General features: G+C 41.3%; 1 protein-coding gene across 3 annotated transcripts in view; it reads right to left on the bottom strand.

Moving 5' to 3' along the window:
• POLR3B (RNA polymerase III subunit B) overlaps positions 1–22,475 on the bottom strand; it is a 122,418-nt gene that overhangs the window by 20,021 nt on the left and 79,922 nt on the right. For 2 of the 3 annotated variants that reach the window (XM_073324285.1, XM_073324277.1), the window contains exons 21-23: positions 21,208–21,366; positions 19,514–19,631; positions 16,299–16,441 (exon numbers count right to left, since the gene is read on the bottom strand). In XM_073324285.1, the coding sequence (XP_073180386.1) occupies positions 16,299–16,441; positions 19,514–19,631; positions 21,208–21,366 (420 nt within the window). Of the gene's footprint in view, positions 1–11,814; positions 12,233–16,298; positions 16,442–19,513; positions 19,632–21,207; positions 21,367–22,475 lie in introns of those variants that run through there. The other variant, XM_073324294.1, reaches the window with a different exon arrangement.

Genomic DNA, 22,475 nt, shown 5'->3' with positions numbered 1-22,475 from the left:
CCAACCAGCCAGTTCACAGAGGGATATTGGCGTCTGCTCAGGAGGGAGCTCCTCATCCACTGTCCAAACAAGACAGGGATAGGTGCATGGGACAGTAGTTAATAGAATGAGAATGGTAAGTAGGGGGGAGGGGGAAAAGGGGAAGACAACTGGAGCTTTTGTATTTTTATGTTTAGTTTGTAATCTAGTACAGACTAATTTTCACTATCTCTTTGCAACAAATCGTTAACAATCCTTTCCCCAGAAAGACGTGATCATTTGGTGAAAGCAGATTAGAACATAAGAGTTTTTATTAAATCTTCTGCATACTGCACATTCCCCCCCTCCCAAATATTTATGGATATATAAAATTGTGAGTTTTGCCAATTCCCTTTAACTTCTAATGTTTTCATAGATTGCATGTGGACTAAGGGCACCTGTAAGCCAAAAATTCAATTTTAGCTAACTTAAAATTACTTGAGGCTCTGAAAACCCTTTAATATGCCAAGACGGTTCCCATAGCAGACAGCCTCTGTGTTGTTTGTTTTGTGTGAAAGTAAATGATAAAAGATCCATGAAATCGACACAGAAAGGCAGAACAGCAGAAAGAACTGAGGGCTCTCCATCATAGCGGCTTCTACCCTCTGCTGACTTGTATAACAATAGAATCTACACATCCAACTGCAGATCTAACACAGCTGTGCATTTCATTAGATGAAGAGCACTAGTGACACAAGTAAATAATTAACTTATTCTGGTCCGCTGACTGTGCTTATGAGACCAGTCATAGCTGACAGATTTTAATACAAGTTAACACAAAGAGAGCATAATGAGCTTAGAAGTTAAAACAAAATATTTAGACAGAATCTGATGATCTGAAACTGAGTAGGCCATTTTTAAAGTCCCTATTTCAAAAAGAAGTTCTAAATCTTAATTCTAAATCCAGATTTTAATTTTTTTTTTAAAAAGTTACAACATTATAGATCGTGTACATCTATATTTGCCGAACACGACTGAAGATATTTTCCTACCCCAAATTTTAAGACCATCTCACACAAGATATTTTCATCTCTGGGAAATAATCCCTAGAAACTTTATCGATTTTTAAAAAATCTTGATGGTCTGTATATTGCATTAATTTAACAATGTTAATGATGTATTTAATTTCAAAAACAATATTCTCAGGACCTTGGAAAAGCACAGAACACAAAATTCATCATACAGAAAATATGTTGACATTAAACACACTATTTACAGGTTCATATTTTAAGCCCCAGATTCCATGCCCCAACTCAAACAGAATTCTTGACCCATTGTTTACAGCACAACATCTACTGGTGAAAAGCAAACACACATTGCAGGGTTAAAATCCGGGGGGGGGGGAGAGGGAAGAGGGGGACGGGACAGACAACAACCACACACCCAAACAGGCAAATTAGCTTTACCCAGTGTAGCCTTTCAGCAATGAAAAATAAAATGAAATCATCCTTCACAATAGCAACATCACTTTGAAATTGGATAATAGAGCATTGCCCCCAAAATGTAGAATATAAAACAACCTCAGGATTTGAAGAGCTTTCCCTGTCCAAGTATGAACTGAAATTCACTTTAACTACTGATTTTTTACCATGCCCATCTACAGAAGAAGAACACACACTCAAAACTAGGGTATAAACTTCCTCTGTGGCATTAAAAAAAGAAATAAAATAGTTTTTCCTGAATTCCCTATTCAACATACTTAGGGAGCTAATAGTTTTGCTCATCACCTCAAAACGTTTTTCTCCATCACATATATATTTTAATGTATACCTCAGAGTCTCATGTAATGTTACCTTCCCCCCCTTTAAATGCCCCATCTCTTGTGAGAGATGTAGTCAGACTGATTACTTAAAAATGCCATACTGTTATGGGCCACATTCTGCCCTCACCGACACATGTTTCAGTTCTCATATTGGGGACAGAGCTGAACATCTATAAATAGTTCAGGAAATAATTCTACATGTGTTCTTCTACATGGGGTGAAAGTTGTTTTTTGATTTAAAAAATGCGTGGACTTACGTTAGGCTCATATTCGTAAGCAGGCAGATTGCCAGATGCTTTCTAGGGCTCTGCCTATTCATTCAACTTAAAAAAACAAAAACAAAACCCCCTTTTAATTCTAGAACACACTTTTGCAAGGAATTTATTGTCAAGCTGACACATACTATAATTAATTTCTTTTAAAAAAAGATTACTGAAACCGTCTTTTTTCCAAATATTTCAATATAGATTTTATAAACTGAACCAATAGCATTTTAAAAAAATCCAGTTAATGAGAAGTACTCTAGTGCTTTGCAAAACAGCAGCCAAATCAATCAAATCTTTTCAAGCAACTTTTCTTCCGAACAGAAGATAACTAGGAGCTGTTCTTCAACTGGTGCCATACTGTGTTCAGATATGGGACAATTTCCTGACTACACATTGGCACCACCCTGCAAAGGGATCCATGTGGGCATAAATGTCAATCTGTATGGAATCCCACACTGTTCATGGAGTAGGGTCTGACAATGGGGATCTCTTTGCAAGATCTGGGTCTTGAAGACACCTTGATCTCTTCACTTTTTTTATTGAGAGATTTTACTTTTCCACCTGCAGAGACTCAAAACTCTAGAGTTTGTGTCCCTTACATGTTGCTGTCCTTGCTTGCTAGCAGGTGTGAATTTATCACTCTAAAACACACTGTTTAACAATCAAAAATATCCAGCAGTAGGCGTTAAGTCTCGTTCACAAGCCACCATACGGATACTTTCCATAACTAAAACACACACTCACAAATGAAAAAAGTCAAAACAACCTACTATGTAAAAGCCTAATTACTATCAACAGGTGGCACATTGGAGAGCAAAGGGGACTAACTTAAATGAACAGAAGTGGCAGCAGCATTACTACTAATTTCTGCTGGAGAGGTGAGAAGAAGCCCACTACTGGATGAACTTGTTTAGCTCCTTTACTCTTATGTGGTTAGAAAAATAACCTTAATTCCTTAATAGGTGCACTCCGGAGTTTTCAGTACTAGATGTGTCCAGTGACAGAGTACATACTGGAATTGAAGGGATTGGCTAAACTTCCAATAAGAAGGCTATTTTCAAATACAATTGCCGTTTTATAGTTACAAAGTATTTTGGGGGAGAACAGATTTATAGACAAATCTGCAAACCAATATATGTTTGGTATATTAGCAGGTATGTTTGCTTCAAATTTATCTAATTAGCCATCATGTTTATTACACAACTATATATACACACACAACTTCGGGGGGGCTGGGGGGAAGAGCGCTAAATCATATTAGCTTTCTTCAACAGCTGAATCGTTTACAGATCGATCATATCACTTGCTACATCCCATTTGACATAGGATAGAAAGAAGAACAGAATTAAAATTAACAGATAAATAATGCATAAGTAAACTTGATTAGCTCGCTTATTAAAAACATCACTCTAAATGAGAGGAGGCGCTAGAAGACAATACAGTTTGTACACGGCTTTCCCATGAGCTGCTGAATGGCTTGATGCGATAAATTTGCATAGTCTGAAGCACACAAAGAGCTGATTAATTGAAACCCTTACAATGCTTCTGGAAGCAGCTATTGTAAAACAATAACCATAGGAACTTTACAAAATACACATGGCTGAATGAGTCAAGAGCTTAATAAAATGTGTGTTCAGGATACACTATAGCGGAATAAGAGATTTTTATTTTGTGCCATAAAATGCGAAACCAGCCTAATTTCAAAGGTTCAGTTGGGGATTTACTGAAAAAGGTCAGAAGGTTACCTGTTTGCTGTAATTTAGTTCTTAAAACAGCAAGTTACGCTTAAACAATCAGGAGCTCTAACGGAAGTTCTATGGGATTTCATTTTCTTACACTTAACTTTTGAACATAAAAATATGGCAAAAAAAAAAAAATCCTCCCATTCCTAATTCCAAGCAAGTGATATCCATCTCAAATCTCTGGAGATGCATCTAACATTACATATCAGTAGCTATCAAGCCTGTTTTTAAAATAAAATTCTGTTTAATACCACTCCAAACACTGAATATGTATTAGAACAATAGATATGTTTATTAGATATAATGCCTAATGTTATGAAACGATGAACTATCAAATTAAGAGTTACATATGGGAAAATGCTACAAATTGCCACTTAAAGCTATAATATTTTATTTCACATGCTCCTCTTACACATACAGAACAAGTATTCTTTAACAGAACAGATAAGCAGCATATTTCTTTATTTTGTCCACATCAAAATATTTTGATAATTATCAGTTTACATGTGGACAAATATTGTGTCCACAGCAGCTGCTCAAATCAAGTCAGAATTCAATAAAGTAAACCCAAAACAAGACCACACTAACAGATATGTGGTATTGCAATAAAGTTTATATAGTTCACAATGCAGTGAATAGATTCTATTTTGACACTAAAGAACATTGTTCATTTAGGAAAACAAAGATGGTCTTTCATGAATTTAAACTCGTTTCCTTGTCTTTAGAGTAGTTTAAGTGTAGATACTTCAGAAAGGTTTAATCCTTTATCTTAGATCTTCAGCTCTTAAAAAGCTTCTGTTTGCCAGTTCAAAATCTCTTGCTTAAATACAGTTTTTCCACTCCTCAGGAAAACTGTTCAGTACTGCTGCTTAGTTCTGTGATCTAGAGGACCTTTGTTGGAGGTGTTAATCCTTTTTCACATGAGAGACTGAGAAATGTTCTTTCAGAGAAGTGATATATTGCTTTTTTTCACATCAAAGGAGTCTAACTTTTTTTCCTTATTGTGACTTGTAGAGAAGCAAGGGTAAATCTGGAAATATAATAATTTAGTTTTGTATGGAACGCAGATGAAGCTTGTTTAGTCGAGCGCTCTCTCACCCTTCTTTGCATCTAGAGATGATTGCACTTGAAGATTTTAAGATAAAAAGAGCAAGGTAGGAAGTTCTCTTACCCTTCTTGGAAATACACGAACAATCCTTCAGTTAAACCAAATGTCTCCTATAAATTTGACAGTAAACTCTCTCTGATGGCTATATATATACACAATTTGTTTACTAGCATTTGAAGTGTGCCAAGTACTTGGTAGGCAACCAAGGTATGTCCCAAACAACATACAGATGAAGGCTGGAGGTGGGATACAGCTGGTGCTATGTTAGTTTCCCATTTTGTTTTCATTTCTCTTTCCTCCTCGCTTTTATTTTGTTGATGTGTCTTGAAGAGAGGGCTGGGATTTACAGGCAGTTTAGGAGAAGCATGCTTAAAGGAAGGACTTGAAGGATGAAAGGACATGAGCAGACTGAGCAGATAGCGGTATCCCAGGCCAAATGGGCCTTGAAATGCGTGTGGGAGGACATGAAAAAGGCAGCAAAACAAAACTTGGTAGCATATATCTATGCTACCCAGAAAGCCTTCCATTAAGCTTGCCTAGTAGCCTCTTCTTGGAGCATACCTTTCGGAAGATGATTTGAGAGATTTTACTCCGCTTTTTCCTAGCTACAGTCCAATTTTCTTAAGCCTTTATTTTCTTGCATTTAAACTACAGATCTCATTCCACAAGAATATAGAAAATATGTGAAGTCACTTGAAAATGTGGCACTCCTGATCTCATTCTACTTATTTAGAGTTTAAAAGCTATCATTACACATGAGTTGCCTCGACTTATCTCCACCTACACTTCTTCAAAAGGTGAGAAGACTTCAGAGGAGAAATTGACAATGCAGAGCTTTAAACAACATCCTTCTCACTGAATCAAGAAAAACTGTTAATGTAAACAAAACAAAAAGTTAATTCACTTGCTGCATGTGATTTGGAAGATGGTCTGATTTTTGGAGGATCTTGGCAAAGCCTGCCTGTTGTCTTGTAGCAAGCTGAGTGTATGCTAATTTGTGAGGTAGGTAACTAGCTGTATTCAAAAAGGAAGTGGAGAGAACTGCAGTTAATTGTTATAAGCTAGTGACAAATTCACAGATGTCCAACTAGAGGTCTCTTATCTAAAAGCTTTACTATGGAAAATTTACTGGATTTTTGGTAACCTTAATTTCCATTGTAATGATTTTCTTCCACTCTGACTGCCCCACCCCTATTTTTGATGTCAGAGAATCATGATGCCAGCACTCTCCTCAGCATGCCCTTCTCCAATTACTGCTCAATCATTGTTTATGGCTTAACATTAATGTTGATGGCCAGTTATGCCTTTGCCTGCTTCAGCACACCAGCTTGCTGTGATGTCTTCCAATTTTTTCTTAGCTTTTATGTACCTAAAAATACATGTTCTCTCTCCTCCTCATACTCAAGTCTTCTCTTTTCCATCCTTTTACATTCTCTCTCCTTATTAATGATAATTTCTTATAGGTAGATGGAGTGAAGTTCAATGAATAACAGTAACTATATGTTTCCTAAAAGTTATCTTGATTCCTTCAAAACTGTGTTGAGACAACACCATGACAAAACACTGGTAAGAGATTTAGGGGGCACACAGAATGAGCACATTCTATAGAGACTCTGAATATTTGGAACAGACCAACAGAAATTGTTTCTAACAATTGTAATAATGTGTGTTGAAAGCTTCCAATACGATTTAAACAATCTGGGTGAAGGGGCAATTAGCATAAGTAAGTTTTAAACTTACCTTCTGTTTTATTACAAGCCCTGAAGTGCAGACATTCTGCGAATCACTGATTCCAATTGTGTGTGATGCCACAGCTATCAGTGGACAATTCTGGATGCTGCCTATAAAATGCAGGATAGCTTCTCCACTACTATGAGGTTTCCAAAAGGTTTTTAATTATTTTTTAACAGGAGAGATAAATGAATTACAAGTATTAAACACTTTAGAAAATTGCATAATACTTGAGGACACACAGTCAAACTCCTGTACTTAAGCATCATTCCCTAGTGATTTTCAAGAATGAGTGCAAAGTCACTAACAGCATATGAGCATGAGAGTCAATAAGAGGTCTGCACTTGGGACCTTAAAAAAAAGTGCTACAAACTAATGCATAACTTACTAAGCATTTAGCTTCCCTGCAAAGCAACTTGCTCTCTGAAGTCAGAGAATATAAGGCTTCTGGAGGCTGCAGCATGTAGAGGTAGAAGTGGTACAGGTTCTCTCTGCTTCTGTAGAATACCTTTATTTTTGATCTCTGGAGAGCAATGAAATCAGGTCCATTTAAATCAGATTAAAATAATGTTTTATTTCAGAATATGCACATCAATGGCTCATGTCAAAGTGTTACGATTTGCCAGAAGATAAATATTTTTACCTGTTGTAATCTTTTATGTAAGGTGCCCCAGGAGCATCTATGAAGGTTAGGCACCTAATGACGTTACTATTAGAATGTGCAGACTATATTTTTTATACGAACTAGGACATTTATCACACCAAATATTAATATTGTTATTTAATATTTATGTAGCTACAGCTCTCAGAGGTCTTGGATTGTGCTAAGTGCTGTACAAACAAAACACAACACTCAAAAACTGCACACACGAAGACATGGCCTCTGCCCTGAAAAGCTACCTTTTCTTTTTTTTTTTTTAATTAAAGTCTTGCACAACATCCTTAAATTTTGTGATACATCTGAACATAATTTGAAAGACTACACAGGAAGCTTCTTTGAAGGAGGCTCTATAGAAGGCATCTCAACTACTGAACTGCAGCTGTTTTTACACTAAATGGTGACACACTGAGTGCCCTGAAGTTTACCTTTGAAGCGAATGACCTCCCCTTCCATCATTAAAACTGTATTAATATGGCAACGGTCAAAAATAAAGTTGGAGACTAACCTGGAGTTTGCCCAAAGGAAAACCAAGGTTTATACTTGGCAGTACAATACAAATCTTCCTTGCTGGCTCTTCCGACTTTACTTTTCTAATGCTTGGAATGACTGTTTTTTTCCCAATAGTGCGAATGGAGTCATCATGGAAAGCTAACAAGGGAATCCAGAAGATTAAGATGCTTTCCACTTTGGGATTAAAAGCCATCTTGAAAATTAAGTCTACCAGGGCAAACTTCTCACTGCTAAGTAAAAGGTCATTAGAGCCATGCTAATAGGAATCCTTCTAGTCGGTTTAATTTAGGACATCTGCCTATACCACAAACTTTTGCCATCAAAAGTTACATCAGCATAAAGCTGCTGCAGTTAGGATATTGTTTGTACATGTGCACACTTGGCTCCTTGCGTGGGCACTGCCCGTATTTACCAGAAGTGCTTGTTTCAATGCACAGTGCTATGCACCATAGGTAGGTATCCTAGTGTGCAACCCGCTACCATCCAGTGCGCTGTCTTTTGGGAAGTTACTGGAATGCATGGTGGGGCAGAAATGAATTGCACAGGGGTGACTGGCAGCAAGGGGTCAACTTCTCAGCATGCAACTTTCTCCGCCCTAGAGCGTCACCCCATCCCAAAATTTTCAAGCTTATTTTGAAAATCCCATACGGGACCTGGCACTGTCCACCATTGCTGACAGAAGCACGGTGCTTGCACAGCCCTACCCTACTGTCATAAGCGTTGCAAGCACAGCATTCATGATCCTCCTGTATTTGCTGAGCCACAAGAAGAGCTGCAGAGAACATGACGATTTCCTGGAGGTCAGACTGCTTGGGACATAGCGAGAAGCAACTCGAGATTGTTGGTGTCCTTCATGGAGCAGCTGCAAGTCCATGGCTCCATGTCTAGTTGGCAGCCGGTATCAAGTGGAGTGCCCCAAGGGTCGGTCCTGGGGCCGGTTTTATTCAATATCTTCATAAATGATCTGGAGGATGGTGTGGATTGCACTCTCAGCAAATTTGCGGATGATACTAAACTGGGAGTAGTGGTAGATACCCTGGAGGGGAGGGATAGGATACAGAAGGACCTAGACCAATTGGGAGATTGGGCCAAAAGGAATCTGATGAGGTTCAATAAGGATAAGTGCAGGGTCCTGCACTTAGGACGGAAGAACCCAATGCACAGCTACAGACTAGGGACCGAATGGCTAGGCAGCAGTTCTGCGGAAAAGGACCTAGGGGTGACAGTGGACGAGAAGCTGGATATGAGTCAGCAGTGTGCCCTTGTTGCCAAGAAGGCCAATGGCATTTTGGGATGTATAAGTAGGGGCATAGCGAGCAGATCGAGGGACGTGATCGTTCCCCTCTATTCGACATTGGTGAGGCCTCATCTGGAGTACTGTGTCCAGTTTTGGGCCCCACACTTCAAGAAGGATGTGGATAAATTGGAGAGAGTCCAGCGAAGGGCAACAAAAATGATTAGGGGACTGGAACACATGAGTTATGAGGAGAGGCTGAGGGAGCTGGGATTGTTTAGCCTGCAGAAGAGAAGAATGAGGGGGGATTTGATAGTTGCTTTCAACTACCTGAAAGGGGGTTCCAAAGAGGATGGCTCTAGACTGTTCTCAATGGTAGCAGATGACAGAACGAGGAGTAATGGTCTCAAGTTGCAGTGGGGGAGGTTTAGATTGGATATTAGGAAAAACTTTTTCACTAAGAGGGTGGTGAAACACTGGAATGCGTTACCTAGGGAGGTGGTAGAATCTCCTTCCTTAGAGGTTTTTAAGGTCAGGCTTGACAAAGCCCTGGCTGGGATGATTTAACTGGGAATTGGTCCTGCTTTGAGCAGGGGGTTGGACTAGATGACCTTCTGGGGTCTCTTCCAACCCTGATATTCTATGATTCTATGATTCTTCTGGGCCTGAGAAACCATCACTGACTGTGAGATTGCACCCTAATGTCACCTTGGGCTGATGACCAGTGGTTACAGAACTTTTGGATGCGCAAGGCCACGTTCATGGATCTGTGTGCTGAGCCCACCCCAGCCCGCAGTGCAGGGACACTAGAATGAGACCTACACTCACACTGGGGAAGCACGTGGTGACTGCACTGTGGAAACTGGCAACACCGGATTGCTACCAGTCAGTGGAAAATAATTTTGGAGTTGGAAAATCCACCATGGGGGTTGATGGCATGCAACTGTGTAGGGCTATTAATCATCTTCTGTGTGATGGTGTCCACTCGCCACAGCGGTTCCTCCTGCTGGCCGTCACGGGGTTTAGCTCTGCCAGCCGGGCACCCTTTCTTGGTGGTGCCTTTCCCATTATCTTCTCCTCCCGCACACCCACCTAAGTCCAAGTACTGGGGAGTCCTCTTTGTAACTTGGCCCTCCAGCCATGTCACCATCTGCGTTTCCCCCTTCTGGGGGTAGGTATCACTGTCCACCAGTGGCGAACTGCGGGGACCCGGGCCCACCCACTATTCTGGGTTCCAACCCAGGGACCCTGTAGATAGCAGCCTCCTGCTGCGTCTCTAACTTCATTCAATGCTGCTTCAATTCCCTGGGCCACTTCCGTACAGCCCCAGCATCTCCTTTGCCCTTTCCTCAGGTCATTCACCCAGCAAGTCCCAGCAGCCAGCCAGGAGCTCTCTCTTGCTTCCCCAGTCCCTACCAGCAACTGCTCTGTCTAAGGTGCTACCCTTGCTGCAGCTTGCTAGGAACACAGTCCTCACTCCTTGAGCTCCCTACAGCAACTGACCCTGGTCTTCCCTGCAGCTCCTTTTGCACTAGTCCACTGGGCCCTGATTGGCTGCTTCTTATGCAGCCTCTCTAAGCTGCTGGGAAGACTCACCTCCTCTGCTCCTTTCAGGGATCGGGTATGGCAGGCCCATCAGACCTCCGTTAACCCCTTCAACTCCAGTGTGGGGTGAACACCTCATCACATACAGGACTGAGGCTCTCGGCAATGTGCAGGACATAATGGATGGAGTTGCAACAATGGGGTTCCCAAACTGTGGTGGGAACACACATCCCTATTTTGGTACCAGACCACCTTGTCACAGAGTACATCAACAGAAAGGGGTCCTTTTCTAGGGTTATGCAAGCATTGGTGGATCCCTAGGGACATTTCATCAACCTCAACGTTGGTTTGTCAGGGAAGGTGCCTGATGCTTGTATCTTTAAGAACACATGACTGTTCAGAAAGCTGCAAGCTGGGACCTTCTTTCCCAACCAGTGGATTACTACTGGCGATGTTGAAATGCCAGAAGTGATTCTGGGGGGATCCAGTCTATCCCTTACTCCCATGGCTCATAAAGTACACTGGCCCCATTGATGGCACCAAAGAAAGATTCAACTACGGATCAGCAGGTGCACAATGACCGTTGAATGTGTTTTGGTAGATTGAAGGGATGCTGGTGTTTACTCAAAATTGGATCTCACTGAGAAAAACATCTCAATGGTTATAGCTGCCTGTTGTGTCCTGTATAGGATCTGTGAAGCAAATGGGGGAAAGTTGCTGCTGGGGTGAAGGTGGATCAGCTGTCTGCTGAGTTTGAAGACCCAGTTACAAAACCATGAGAAGAACTCAGTGTGGAGCTATCCGGCTCAGGGAGGTTTTGAAAGAGCACTTTAACAGCGAGCCACAGTAATGTGTTGTGGTGTATTGTGCTCTAACTGGCCCTGCTTTTTGGCAGCTTGTTGGGACTGTGTAGTGTTTGGTGCACATCATTTTCCACCTGCTGAATCACTAGTTGAATCTTTCTTTGGTTCTTGGTGAACGAAACACTGACAATGCACCTATTAATTTTGTGGTGGTTGCTGTACATACGAGTTGTATCAAAGTGTATAATATCAAGTAAGTGGGTGCTTTCAACACCACCAGTCATTTTACAGCATATGTTGGGAACGAATAAAAGTGAATTATTTTCCAAACAATGGAGTTTTATTGAGTGACAAAAACTCTTCAAAAAAAAGTTCTATGCAACTTAAAAGCAAACACATTAAAACCTTAACAAATTTATGGAGCAGAGCTTAAAAAAAGGGAAGGAACATTCATATTTGTAACTCTGAACAAAACGTTATGTTTGTTCTTTCAAAAGTTTACAGCTGAACACTGACTTTATACATCTTTGAAACTATACTGTGCAGAAGAAAAATGCTGCTTTTAACCATCTGCTACTGCCTGATTCTGTACTTCCAGTTCCAAACGAGGCGTGTGGTTGACTGGTCAGTTCATAACTCTGGTATTCATAACTCTGAGATTCTACTGTACTTCCCGTCTACTCCAAGCCCAAGTGTGGCTGGAGTGCGTAGCCGGCACGGTCAGCTGGACAGTTGCACACAACAACGGAGAGCTGCTAGATGTGCTCACCAAGCTGGACAACCAGGAAAAGGCATTTCAAAAATGTGCAGGACTTTAAAGGAGGGTTGGGGGGCATGCCTTCTGTAAGACCCCTGAGCAGTGGAGTACACAATTGTGACCAGAGTGTCAGGCATTGTAGGATAGCTGCCAAAAGACTGTTCAGGTCAACATAGGTATTACAGTGTCTACACAGGCACTTTGTCGACCTCAATATATCGCTTATGTTAGTGTAAAAGATAGCTTACGTCACTGGGAGACAAATTTAAGTGTAGACACATGCACAATTAGGTTGATGAAAGGGGACTTCTGCTGACCTAACTGTAGCGTAAACCAGGCCTTAGAGATAGAAATAAATAAAACAGGATTTCTTCAGAATGTAACAGGTTTCATGCAAGTCAGTAACCAATGGTCTTTCAAAGCTTCTTACATCTTTACATGCAGCCAAAATTGCTAACCCACACAGAAACGTCACTGAGTTTCAGTTAAGTTTGTTAAGTTTCTCCACTTCATAAAAACAAGTGGAAAAGAAATTTGCAGTTTAAGATTTACTTGTACAGGAATTAGGGAATCCTCAGCTTATGAGCATTACTGATCATTTATTGACGAGGGATAAACAATTTTTAATTGTAAAATCATAGGACCAGGATTAAAACTGAGAAAAGTTAGTTGGTGTTGAAGGAATTCTGCACTGGTTTATTTATGTACTGATGTAACCCCTACCACCATAGAGTCTAGAAACTCCCATTTACTGCTACAGTATCTCTATTTTTAAATCCCTCTCTTGCTTCCTTCCCAGCCTATCAGAGAAAAAGATGAATTAATTTTGTGTCTGTGCAGGTCAGTGGGTAGGTATCTGAGGATATGGTGTAGACATATTATTGAGGGAAAGACAACTCAAAAGGACTGGAGTTCTGCCTTTACTCCTGTACTTAATGAGTCCCATGGTCATTCATCTCTTGTGAGAGGGAGTGTCAAAGCTTACATCCAGCTTCTGTGAAAACTCCATCTCCTGTGCTTTATAAGCCTAAGTGTGAGGGTTCTGATGGAATGCACCTGTCGAGAGGGGTCAGAGACACGGAGGAAGAGGTGATCTCTCAGGTAGCTATGCCTAATCCCACAAAGGGCTTTGAATAGGAAGAGAGCTTGTATTGGACTGTATTCAATGGAGAGCTAGTGCAGAGAGTGGAAGGACTAGGGTGATGTGATCATGGCAGCCTGCACTGCTAAGCAGACAGGCTGCTGCATTTCCAGTAGTCAAACCTGGAGGTCATAAGTGCGTGGATGACTGTGGCCAGATCCATGTCTGGTAGGATGGGGAGAAGTGTTCCATTTGGCCATAGATAGAAATGTGCATTTTTTTGCTGCCATGACTGGTTAGGTAATCCAGTATCACTGACTGTAGGGGCTCTGAGGAAAGAAGTCATCAGTAGTGTGAAATTTATACAGGAGACAAGTTCTTTGAAGTGTTTTCCTTTCTACTAACATCACCTCACTCTTGTCTGGGTTTAGCTTTAGCCAGCTACTCTTCATCCACTTGTTGATTCAGGTAGACACCGAGAAAGTGATACAACTGGATGTTGTGCTCATATTGCTGGCATTCAGCCCATCTCACTAGCTCTCCCAAGGCCTTTATACAGATGTAGAATAATGGGAGAGAGCGAGAGGACTCATACTGATGGGACTGCATACACGAGGGCATTAGAGCTAAGGAGAAACTCTTGTCCCTAACAGCCCTTTGGGTTCAGTCTGAGGACAAAGGTATGAGCCATTATAGTGAGTTTTGATTCACCTGAAGCCTCTTGAAGGTGGCAGAGGGTGATTTGATAATAATCAATAATATCAAATGCTGCAGAGGGGTCGGGCAGGAGGAGTATTAACATACTTCCCTTGTCTAAGGACAGCAGGAAGTCATCCATTGGAGCAAAAAGTGCTCTCTCTCTACCATATCGTGGCCTGAAGCCTGACTAAGAGGAGTCCAGAGTACAGGCAAAGATAGGGCTCAGATTGTGAGACACTGATCCTTAGTTCATGCAATAATTAGAACTGGTCACGTAACATTCACTGAAACTTGGACAAATGTATTTGAATGTGTCAGATTCAACAGTTTCCTCCATTATTCACCTAGCTGTAGCGATCACTATATTCCTCCCCACTCCATTTTGCTCTAGATGTGATTTTAGCAGACATGGACTCAAGTGCTGCTGGAGTGGAGAGATTAACGTTTTACATCATTTGAATGCTGGGGTTTCAATTTCTCAGATGTCAAGCAGCACTGAATTTTAGTTCTGGTGGTTCTTGAAATAGTAGCAGCTAAATTCACATAAAAAGTGAAAGGGGGTCTACATGATCAGTGATCAGAGTGTGATTTTAAGGTAAAATATCTTTAAAATTTGAAGCAAACTGGTCTGGTCAATTTGCTTCAAACTTTATAAAACACACACAGCCCCTCCTCTGGCATGAAATTGAGTAGGAATGTTCTCAGCCAAAATAAGATTAAAAAAATTAAACAAAGTTACAGGATGTCAGGACTCACAATACAGTAGTATTTGCAACCCTAACTACAGTAATACCCATGGCTATTTGAATAATCAATACAATTCTATTTTTGCAGCAGAATAGATTATATCTCAGTGTAAACATTTATTCCAAGCACACATTATCTCATTGGGGGGTCAAATGGGTTGAAATAGATTTTAAAAGTAGTTTACAGTTGATCATTCCCTCTTCCTTGAAACTCTGCTCCCCGAGCTTCAGAAACTGTACTCTCCTGAGGCCTGATTCAGCGCCAATAAGGGAACTTTTGCCATTGCTTTCAATGCACACAGGATCAAGCCCCTGGTTCTCATCCTATCCCTGACTACTCCTTTAAATGTCCAGTCCTGCATGTGGCTGAGCATCCCCCCTGAAGGTGTTGACTATCCTTAACAAAACATTAATTTTAAAAGGAGTTGAGGACACCCAGTGCTCTCCAGAGGTGCTCAGTCCCTTTCAGGATTAGGTCCTTAGTACATCCTGTGGGGGTACTTCTCCTCCCCCTTTCTGGTCTCTGTTGGTGCACCTCAGAACTCTATTCTTGGTCAACTTCTCCCTCTACATCCTGGCTTGGAGTGACCTCATCTGGTCACCTACATCCATGCTGATGATTCTCAGGCCTGGTCTACACTGCGGGGGAGGGAATCGATCTAAGATACGCAACTTCAGCTACAAAAATAGTGTAGCTGAAGTCAACGTATCTTAGATCGACTTAGAATCACTTACTTCGCGTCCTCATGGCACGGGATCGACAGCCGCCGCTCCCCCGTCGACTCTGCTTTCGCCTCTCGCCATGGAGGAATTCCAGAGTCGATGGCAGTATACTAGACGCGATAAATTGATCCCCGATAGATTGATCACTACCCGCCGGATCGGCAAGTAATGTAGATGTGGCCTTAGATATACCTCTCCATCTCTGACCCCATCTGTCCTTTCAGAATTTAATTTTTGATTTCCTCTCCAATATCTTTCTGGATAACCCATGACAAACTTAAAACATGACTAAAACCACAGGTCCTTAAAAGAGAACTCCCCATCCTCTTTTTCTTGGTCACGAATGGTGACTCCAATGTCCTTCAGGCTCATAACGTTGGTATGCTTACTTCCATCTACTTCCTTCCTCCCTCCTTTCCTCCCACACAGTTACTAAATTAGGCAAATTCAACAGACTATGTGATAATATATGTTTTTCTAGTAGTAACACCTGTACAACAGGCCTCACAAACTGACCTCATGAGAGCAGGAAACAGGAAACGTGCTGTAGGCTGAAAGCAAGCTCTTTTTTGATTAAGGGCAGGCCAACACTTAAAACACTGCAGCAATTGCACTGCTGTAGCGCTGCAGTGAAGACGCTACTGTGCTGATGGGAAATCATCTCCCCAAGTTAATTCACCTCCACGAGAGGTGGTCGCTATGTTGATGGGAGACAGTGCTGTCTGCACCGAGGATTAGGTCGGTATAACTGAGTAAGTATGTAAGTTTGTAGCGTAGACCTGACCTAAGTCAGTCTCAGTCCATAAAAATTCAACCCACAATTTATTGCACACTCATATCATTTGAGGAGAAATATAAAAGCGTCCATTACATCTAATTACCAATATACATTTTAATAAAAAAGACACTTACCTTTTTGTCCATGACGACTGCTAAATTTATCTCCAATTTCTGGACGTCTAGTTTGTCTCAACAACATTTTGATCAAAAAAGCATCCTCTGCATTTGAAGAGATCATTACTTTTTCAATATATGAATCAGTTGCACCTTTGTATCTAATAGAGAGACAAAAACGCTATTTAAATTTATATACACATAGAACCAAGTGGAAGTTATGAAGAGAAATTTATAGATCAGCAGGTTTCTGACTGTAAATGTAAATTTTGTGGGTGGTATGTATATGGAAGGCCACTGAAGCAGAATTGTAATACAGAGTTCAAGAGATGGATGTATTCCTGGAGAACAGAGGGATTAAAAAGGCATAGCAAAAGAGCAAGGTGGTGGGATTAAGGTCAATACAAAACAGCAAACATAGTCTGATGGCCTCTTCCTGATAAAGTCTCTTTATATATTGCTGGACTTTCCATAAGAATCAACAACTGCCCAAACCAAATTACAGGTTTACATTTATAATAAAGAAGTCAGGGAATAAACAGAGCAGAGAACAAAAATTATGTCACCAATATCTCTCACTCAAATGTCAACTATTTCAAATTGTGTTTGTTAAATAAATAATGAAGAACAATAGAATATTTCCATTATTCCCACACTATGCATAAGGACAGCTGTAGCAAATAATAGGTGCCAGTCGCAGTGGATACCAGTATGTGGTCAGAAATACTTCATGATATATACTCCTGAGAGCATTCTGCGCCAAAAAAATTAAAAATTCTGTGTCACAAAAATTAAAATTCTGTGCACAATATTTTAAAGTACTGCGAAATTCTGCAAGTTTTATTTATCATTAAATAAATGCAGAGGCTCCAGCATGGCAGTGGGGAGCACAGGCCACTGGCTGCATGAAGGTGGGAGATCACTCTGCAATCCCACTGCCCCTGGGACATGGACTCAGCGGTGAGGCCTGGGCCTGCCCCAGAAACATGCTAGGGCCCTGACCCTCTGCACCAGGCGTGGGGCAGGCATGCTCAACCAGGCAGGAGCCAAGTGTGGAGGGGCTCAGTGTTGGGAGGATTCAGGCGTGGGCTGAGAGGGTTCTGTATAGGACAATCCGGGTGCAGGCAGCTCAGTGGGGGGTCTCAGTGTGGGGAGATCTGGATGCACGGAGGCCCTTGTGGGGGGAAGTTCCAGGTGTAGGGGCAATGGGATTCTGCAGGGGCTTCCAGGTGAAGGTGGTTGGGGCTCAGTGGAAGGGTCTGGATGTGGGGGTCTCAGCAGGGGAGTCTGGGTGCTGGGGGAGTGGGACTTGGTGGGGTGGGGGTCTGGGTGCCTGCGTACAGCTAGTTAGGGGACAGTGGCATGGGGGTCCGGATGTGGGGGCTCAGGGTAGTACAGGGAGGTGGGTCTCGTCAGGGTGGGGGTTTGAGTGCAGGAAGCTCAGTGGGGGGTGGTCTGGGTGCAGGGGTGGGGGTCCAGAGGCAGGGGTTGAGGTTCAGTGGGGTGGGGTTTGGGTATGGAGGGCTGGGGGGGTACTGGGTGTACAGGTTGAGGTTTGGAGGGGGTGTCTGGGTATGGGAGGTCCGGATATACGAGAGTTGGGTGGATGGGGGAGCAGCTCCCCATACAGTGACCCCTCCCCCAACAACCGAGGAGCGATGAGGGCAGGAAGCAGGGGAGGATGCTCAGCTTCCTGCAGCTGGGGGAGGTTTCTGGGGGTGGGTTTGACACAGCCCCTGCTACTCCTTGCAGAGGAAGAGGAAGTCCCATCCTCTCCTTCCTCCAGCCCAGCCGGGACTAGCAGCTGATTCCAGCTCAGGGTAGGAGCCCTGGCTGGTGTTTCCCCAGCCCCACAGTGATTTACCTCTCCACTGGCTGCTCTGGGTGCCTGAAACGATGTACCTGGGCTGCTAGGGAATGGTGCATGACTGCTCTTGCAGCTTCCCTTTGCTTCCCTGTCAGAAAGTTATTTTTCTGCAGGGAAGCAAAGAAATCTGCAGAGGACACGAATTCTGCGCATGCGCAGTATTCCCCCAGGAGTAGATATATTTGTAAAATATGAGAGGTAGGGCATTATCATTGAAATGAATCAAGGAACAAACTGGTTTTGAGTTTGACTTTTTTTTTTTAAATAAAGAAACAAGAGTGAGGGTCCTTTGCATATAGTAACAGGGAAGCTGCTCCAGACATAAGGGGTAGTGGGGAAGAAAGAATCAAGGATATAGAGAGAATGGCAGGGAGTGTAGAAGAAGATGAATCAAAGATTTTACCAGGACATGAACTATCGATTGCTTTGATGGTGCAACTTAAAGTTTATGTGTAAGGAGAACGCAGAAAGCTATGAGAAAAGTAGTTTGACATGGTAGAGCAGAGAGAAAAGGAAAATTACTTTGGTGAAATACCAAATACCATCTGAATCATATAAGCTAACCTAAAAGGTCAACAGGACGTCTCAGCCATCTTGGGTATGAGGCTCTTCTCTTATGGTATACAGACATTCCAGCTGTGCCTATTTGACTGTAGACTACAGGTTTTCAGACCCTTCTATGGGGAAACTGGCTGTCCTTCCCCAGTCACTCACCTCCTGGGGGAGGACGACTAATTAAAGCTGCTACACAGGCTGCCTGACAGCTCACAATCAGTCTGTATAGCAGGCAGAGCACCGTCCCACACCGCCAACCTGGGTGAACAGAGGACTGAACACTAGTGAAGCACTCACTCCTTTGCTCTCAGAAGTGGCTGGAGAGCAGCTGCTTCCTGCTCACTCTGCAGCTACCCATGTGTGCCCTGCCCCTGCATGCACCTCTAACCTCCCACGCCAGTATCCTCATATTCCTCTGTCACCCCCATATCCACAACCTGTGACTCTGCCCACCCCCAAACACTGAACCCTTGGGGGCCCAACTCCTCCTCTTACGGTGTCATCTGGGAGAGGCCCTGATGACCTACCCACCTTCTGTCTGCAGGGAGTTTCTAGCTGCCACCCTAATTCCAATCTTCAGGGGGACAAAAATCAATAGGGGTTAAGTGTTTAGGTGCTTTTGAAAAATCCCACTGGGTGCCTATGTGCACCTTTAGGTACCTAAAAATCTATGAAAAGTCTGGCCCATGGTACTGAATCTAACTTCTAAGGAAAATTTATGCCTTTTACTTTTCCAGTACTGAGCATCTGCTACCTGTCCTTCCTTTCCTCACTTGTAGATTTTAAACTATGAGATTATAGTGTGACATACGTTACTGGTACATCTTTATACTGTGGCTGTTGAGGAACATTACTTCCTTCCAGAGGAGTCTGGGTCACAGTTGGCATGGACTTGTTCACAAGCACTTGTTTGTTTTCTACTTTTTCACCTAACAGAAAATAAATAAATATATAAATAAATACAAAAAACAAAAAATCCACAAGCATCATGCAAGTATTTTTGGCCCTCTACATACAGTCAGAAATAGATTTTATAACAATTAAAATGACAAGGACTCTGGGAAAGGATGAATTGACCAAGGTGCATGGGAAATGAGGTCTGTTATATTTGTAATGCATTGGCTTAAGAGACATATCATAAAAGAGGAATCAAACTAGGATCTACCAAAACAAACAAACTAATAAAAAAAACAAACCCTCAAGTTGATTTTAAGGTTGATATCCACTTAACTTGTCAGGGTACTAGAGACACAAGAAAATATCTCAGATGATCTAGGGGGAATTCTGCCATTAAAATACTGCAACTCCTCTACACCTGTATTTCTTTTTTATATTAGCAGGAGTAAAACTGATATGTTTTGGTAGCTGACCGCCATACTTTGGACACTTGCATAATTCTCTAAAGAAAATTACATAAGATACCACGGTTACCTTCTCCCCTCCCCCTCTGCCTTTACCTTGTTCCTCCTGTTCCTCCCACTCTTTCACTCACTTCATTTAAAAAGAACAACCAAGTTTGCAGCATGCCCATTGGCAGGCATCAATGTTTTAGCCCTCATATGCACAGAAGCTCAATTTATGTTTGTTGATCAGGCTAAATTAGTTTAAACTGGGTTTGGCTAGCCATTATAGACAAGGCTTTACATTTGGAGCCAGCTACAATCCTCTCTATCCCAATACTTTTAAGTTACTGGGGAAAGCAGGAACATTTTGAGAGCTTAAAAATATTCCAATGCCCTTAAAGAGCATAACTGGTACTTTATCAGAAAAAATTTTCTTCAGGGCTTCAGCGCTGAAATTAAATGTAGAGGCTTTTACAATTGTTCTACCACTGGATCCCGACAGACTAACTTTTAGACCACTTCCTAAGTAACATATTGGCAGGACCATTCTTATATAGGTATACGTATCTCCATATTAATTATAATGGTATATTTAAACTTTTCCCACTATGTCCTGCCAAAACATACTTTTAGGGAGTTAAAAAGTGTCTCTTTTCTCTTCCCAAGTATCCTTATTAATTGCTTGCAAATGTTGGTAGCTGTAGAGATGATACACACAAAAATTATAAAGGGATGCATTTTAAAGATGTAGATCTGATGACAGAAGAGAGACTTGAATAGGAAAAGTTCAATAATATTACAGATGTGAAGACTAGGAAAGTTAAGAGGAAGAAAACAAGTAGTGAGAGATGATTGTTTTAACAATATAGTTTCATCATTTGCTGAAGTGTTAAAATATAGACAGACATTTTTATTTAAATTTAGAGCTTCATTTTCATCCTGCATATTAAAAAAAAAAAAAAAATAGAGTCACAGGTACCAGATTATTTTCTTAACTGTAACTGTTTCTGCTTTCCAATGTCCACTAAAAAGATGCAGTGCTCTAAAAAATATAAAACAATAAAAGGTGCAAACATTTTAAAGCAACTCATGAGAACTGAATGCTAATTTCTCCTACCAAAGACAATTCAAATATCATTATTGATAGAAATGTTTTACATACCTGGAGAGCAAATACCATCAGCATCTAAAATTTCATGACGCCAAATTGGTTTACGTGTAGCTGCATCCAACATTGGACCCATCACTTTGTCGAATGTCTGATTTGTGTAGCGCTTCAGTGTACACTTGGCATTCTTATACACAAGACACCTTCCAAATCCTAAAATAGAACACAGAACCTCTTTCAAATTAATAATGTACAGAAGTTATTTTATAATCAAGCAGTTATCAAGAGAAAATTAAAAATGGTTAATTTAGCTAAAATACAGGAAAACAAATGCATAATAGCTAAAACCCAAAAAAGAATTATTTTTAGAGCACTTTCAGTATCTACAGCATTGTACAAAAATCTTTGGCCAGAAGAAGCTGAAAATTTAAAATCAGATCACACGCTATATTTTCAGATATATCAAAGGCATTTGACGATGATGGCCCAATTTTAAAGCTGTGCAGATTTAAAAGGAGAAGTTAGAAGAAGTTTGGCACATCTTTTCCTTTTCATGGTTCTCTGATAGCTAAAGATTTTACTGAAAAATTTCAGTGGTAACTGTTTGCTCAACAGGAAAGTGCCTATTTAGTGTTGTTTCATGTACTCCCCATGTTCCTTTTTGTTTGTTTGTTTTTACTTAAAAAAGAAGTTTGAATTATACATGTCTCCACAAAAATGTTTTTTAGATGAAGAACTGTGTGCTCTTTAGAAAACTTTTCCCAGGAGCAATAGCTGGCTTACAAATCTTGCCTGTCATTCTCATATTCAGAAATAGAGTCAGCTAGGAGCAATACCTTCCAGTAAACTTATATTTTATCTGAAGGATAGCTGTAGCCATTTACAGTACGTCTAGATCATTAGATTATGTCAAGTAACTTCTGACAAGCATCACATGGTCTTTAGATTTCCCTGTAAACGTTACCAGTCTACCAGAAAGGAAAACATTCAGTTTTAAATCATGCCTGTTGTTGTTTCAGAAAGAAAGGCATAAATTAAGTGCGGCAGACATTAATGCCAAAGATACATGTCTAAGAATACTATTATTGCTGCCTGGCAACAAGCAGGAGGCGTGTTAAGGAAGGGGTAAAAGGGAGACAGAATGAACTAATGGAAGAGTCTGGTTTTGGCCACCCGATACTGAAACTAACTCAATCAAAGTGAGAATTATTCTTGATTCTAAACAGTGCTGAAGAATATGTGCAGAACGAATGAAGTTTAAAAGCAGGCAGCAGTACAAATTTTACTTACGCACTAATTGAAAGGTAACTATGTTTTTCCAC

The sequence above is a fragment of the Lepidochelys kempii genome, chromosome 1 (assembly GCF_965140265.1).
Source record: "Lepidochelys kempii isolate rLepKem1 chromosome 1, rLepKem1.hap2, whole genome shotgun sequence".
Classification (NCBI taxonomy): Eukaryota; Metazoa; Chordata; order Testudines; family Cheloniidae; genus Lepidochelys; species Lepidochelys kempii.
This window is presented reverse-complemented; position numbering and strand designations above follow the sequence as displayed.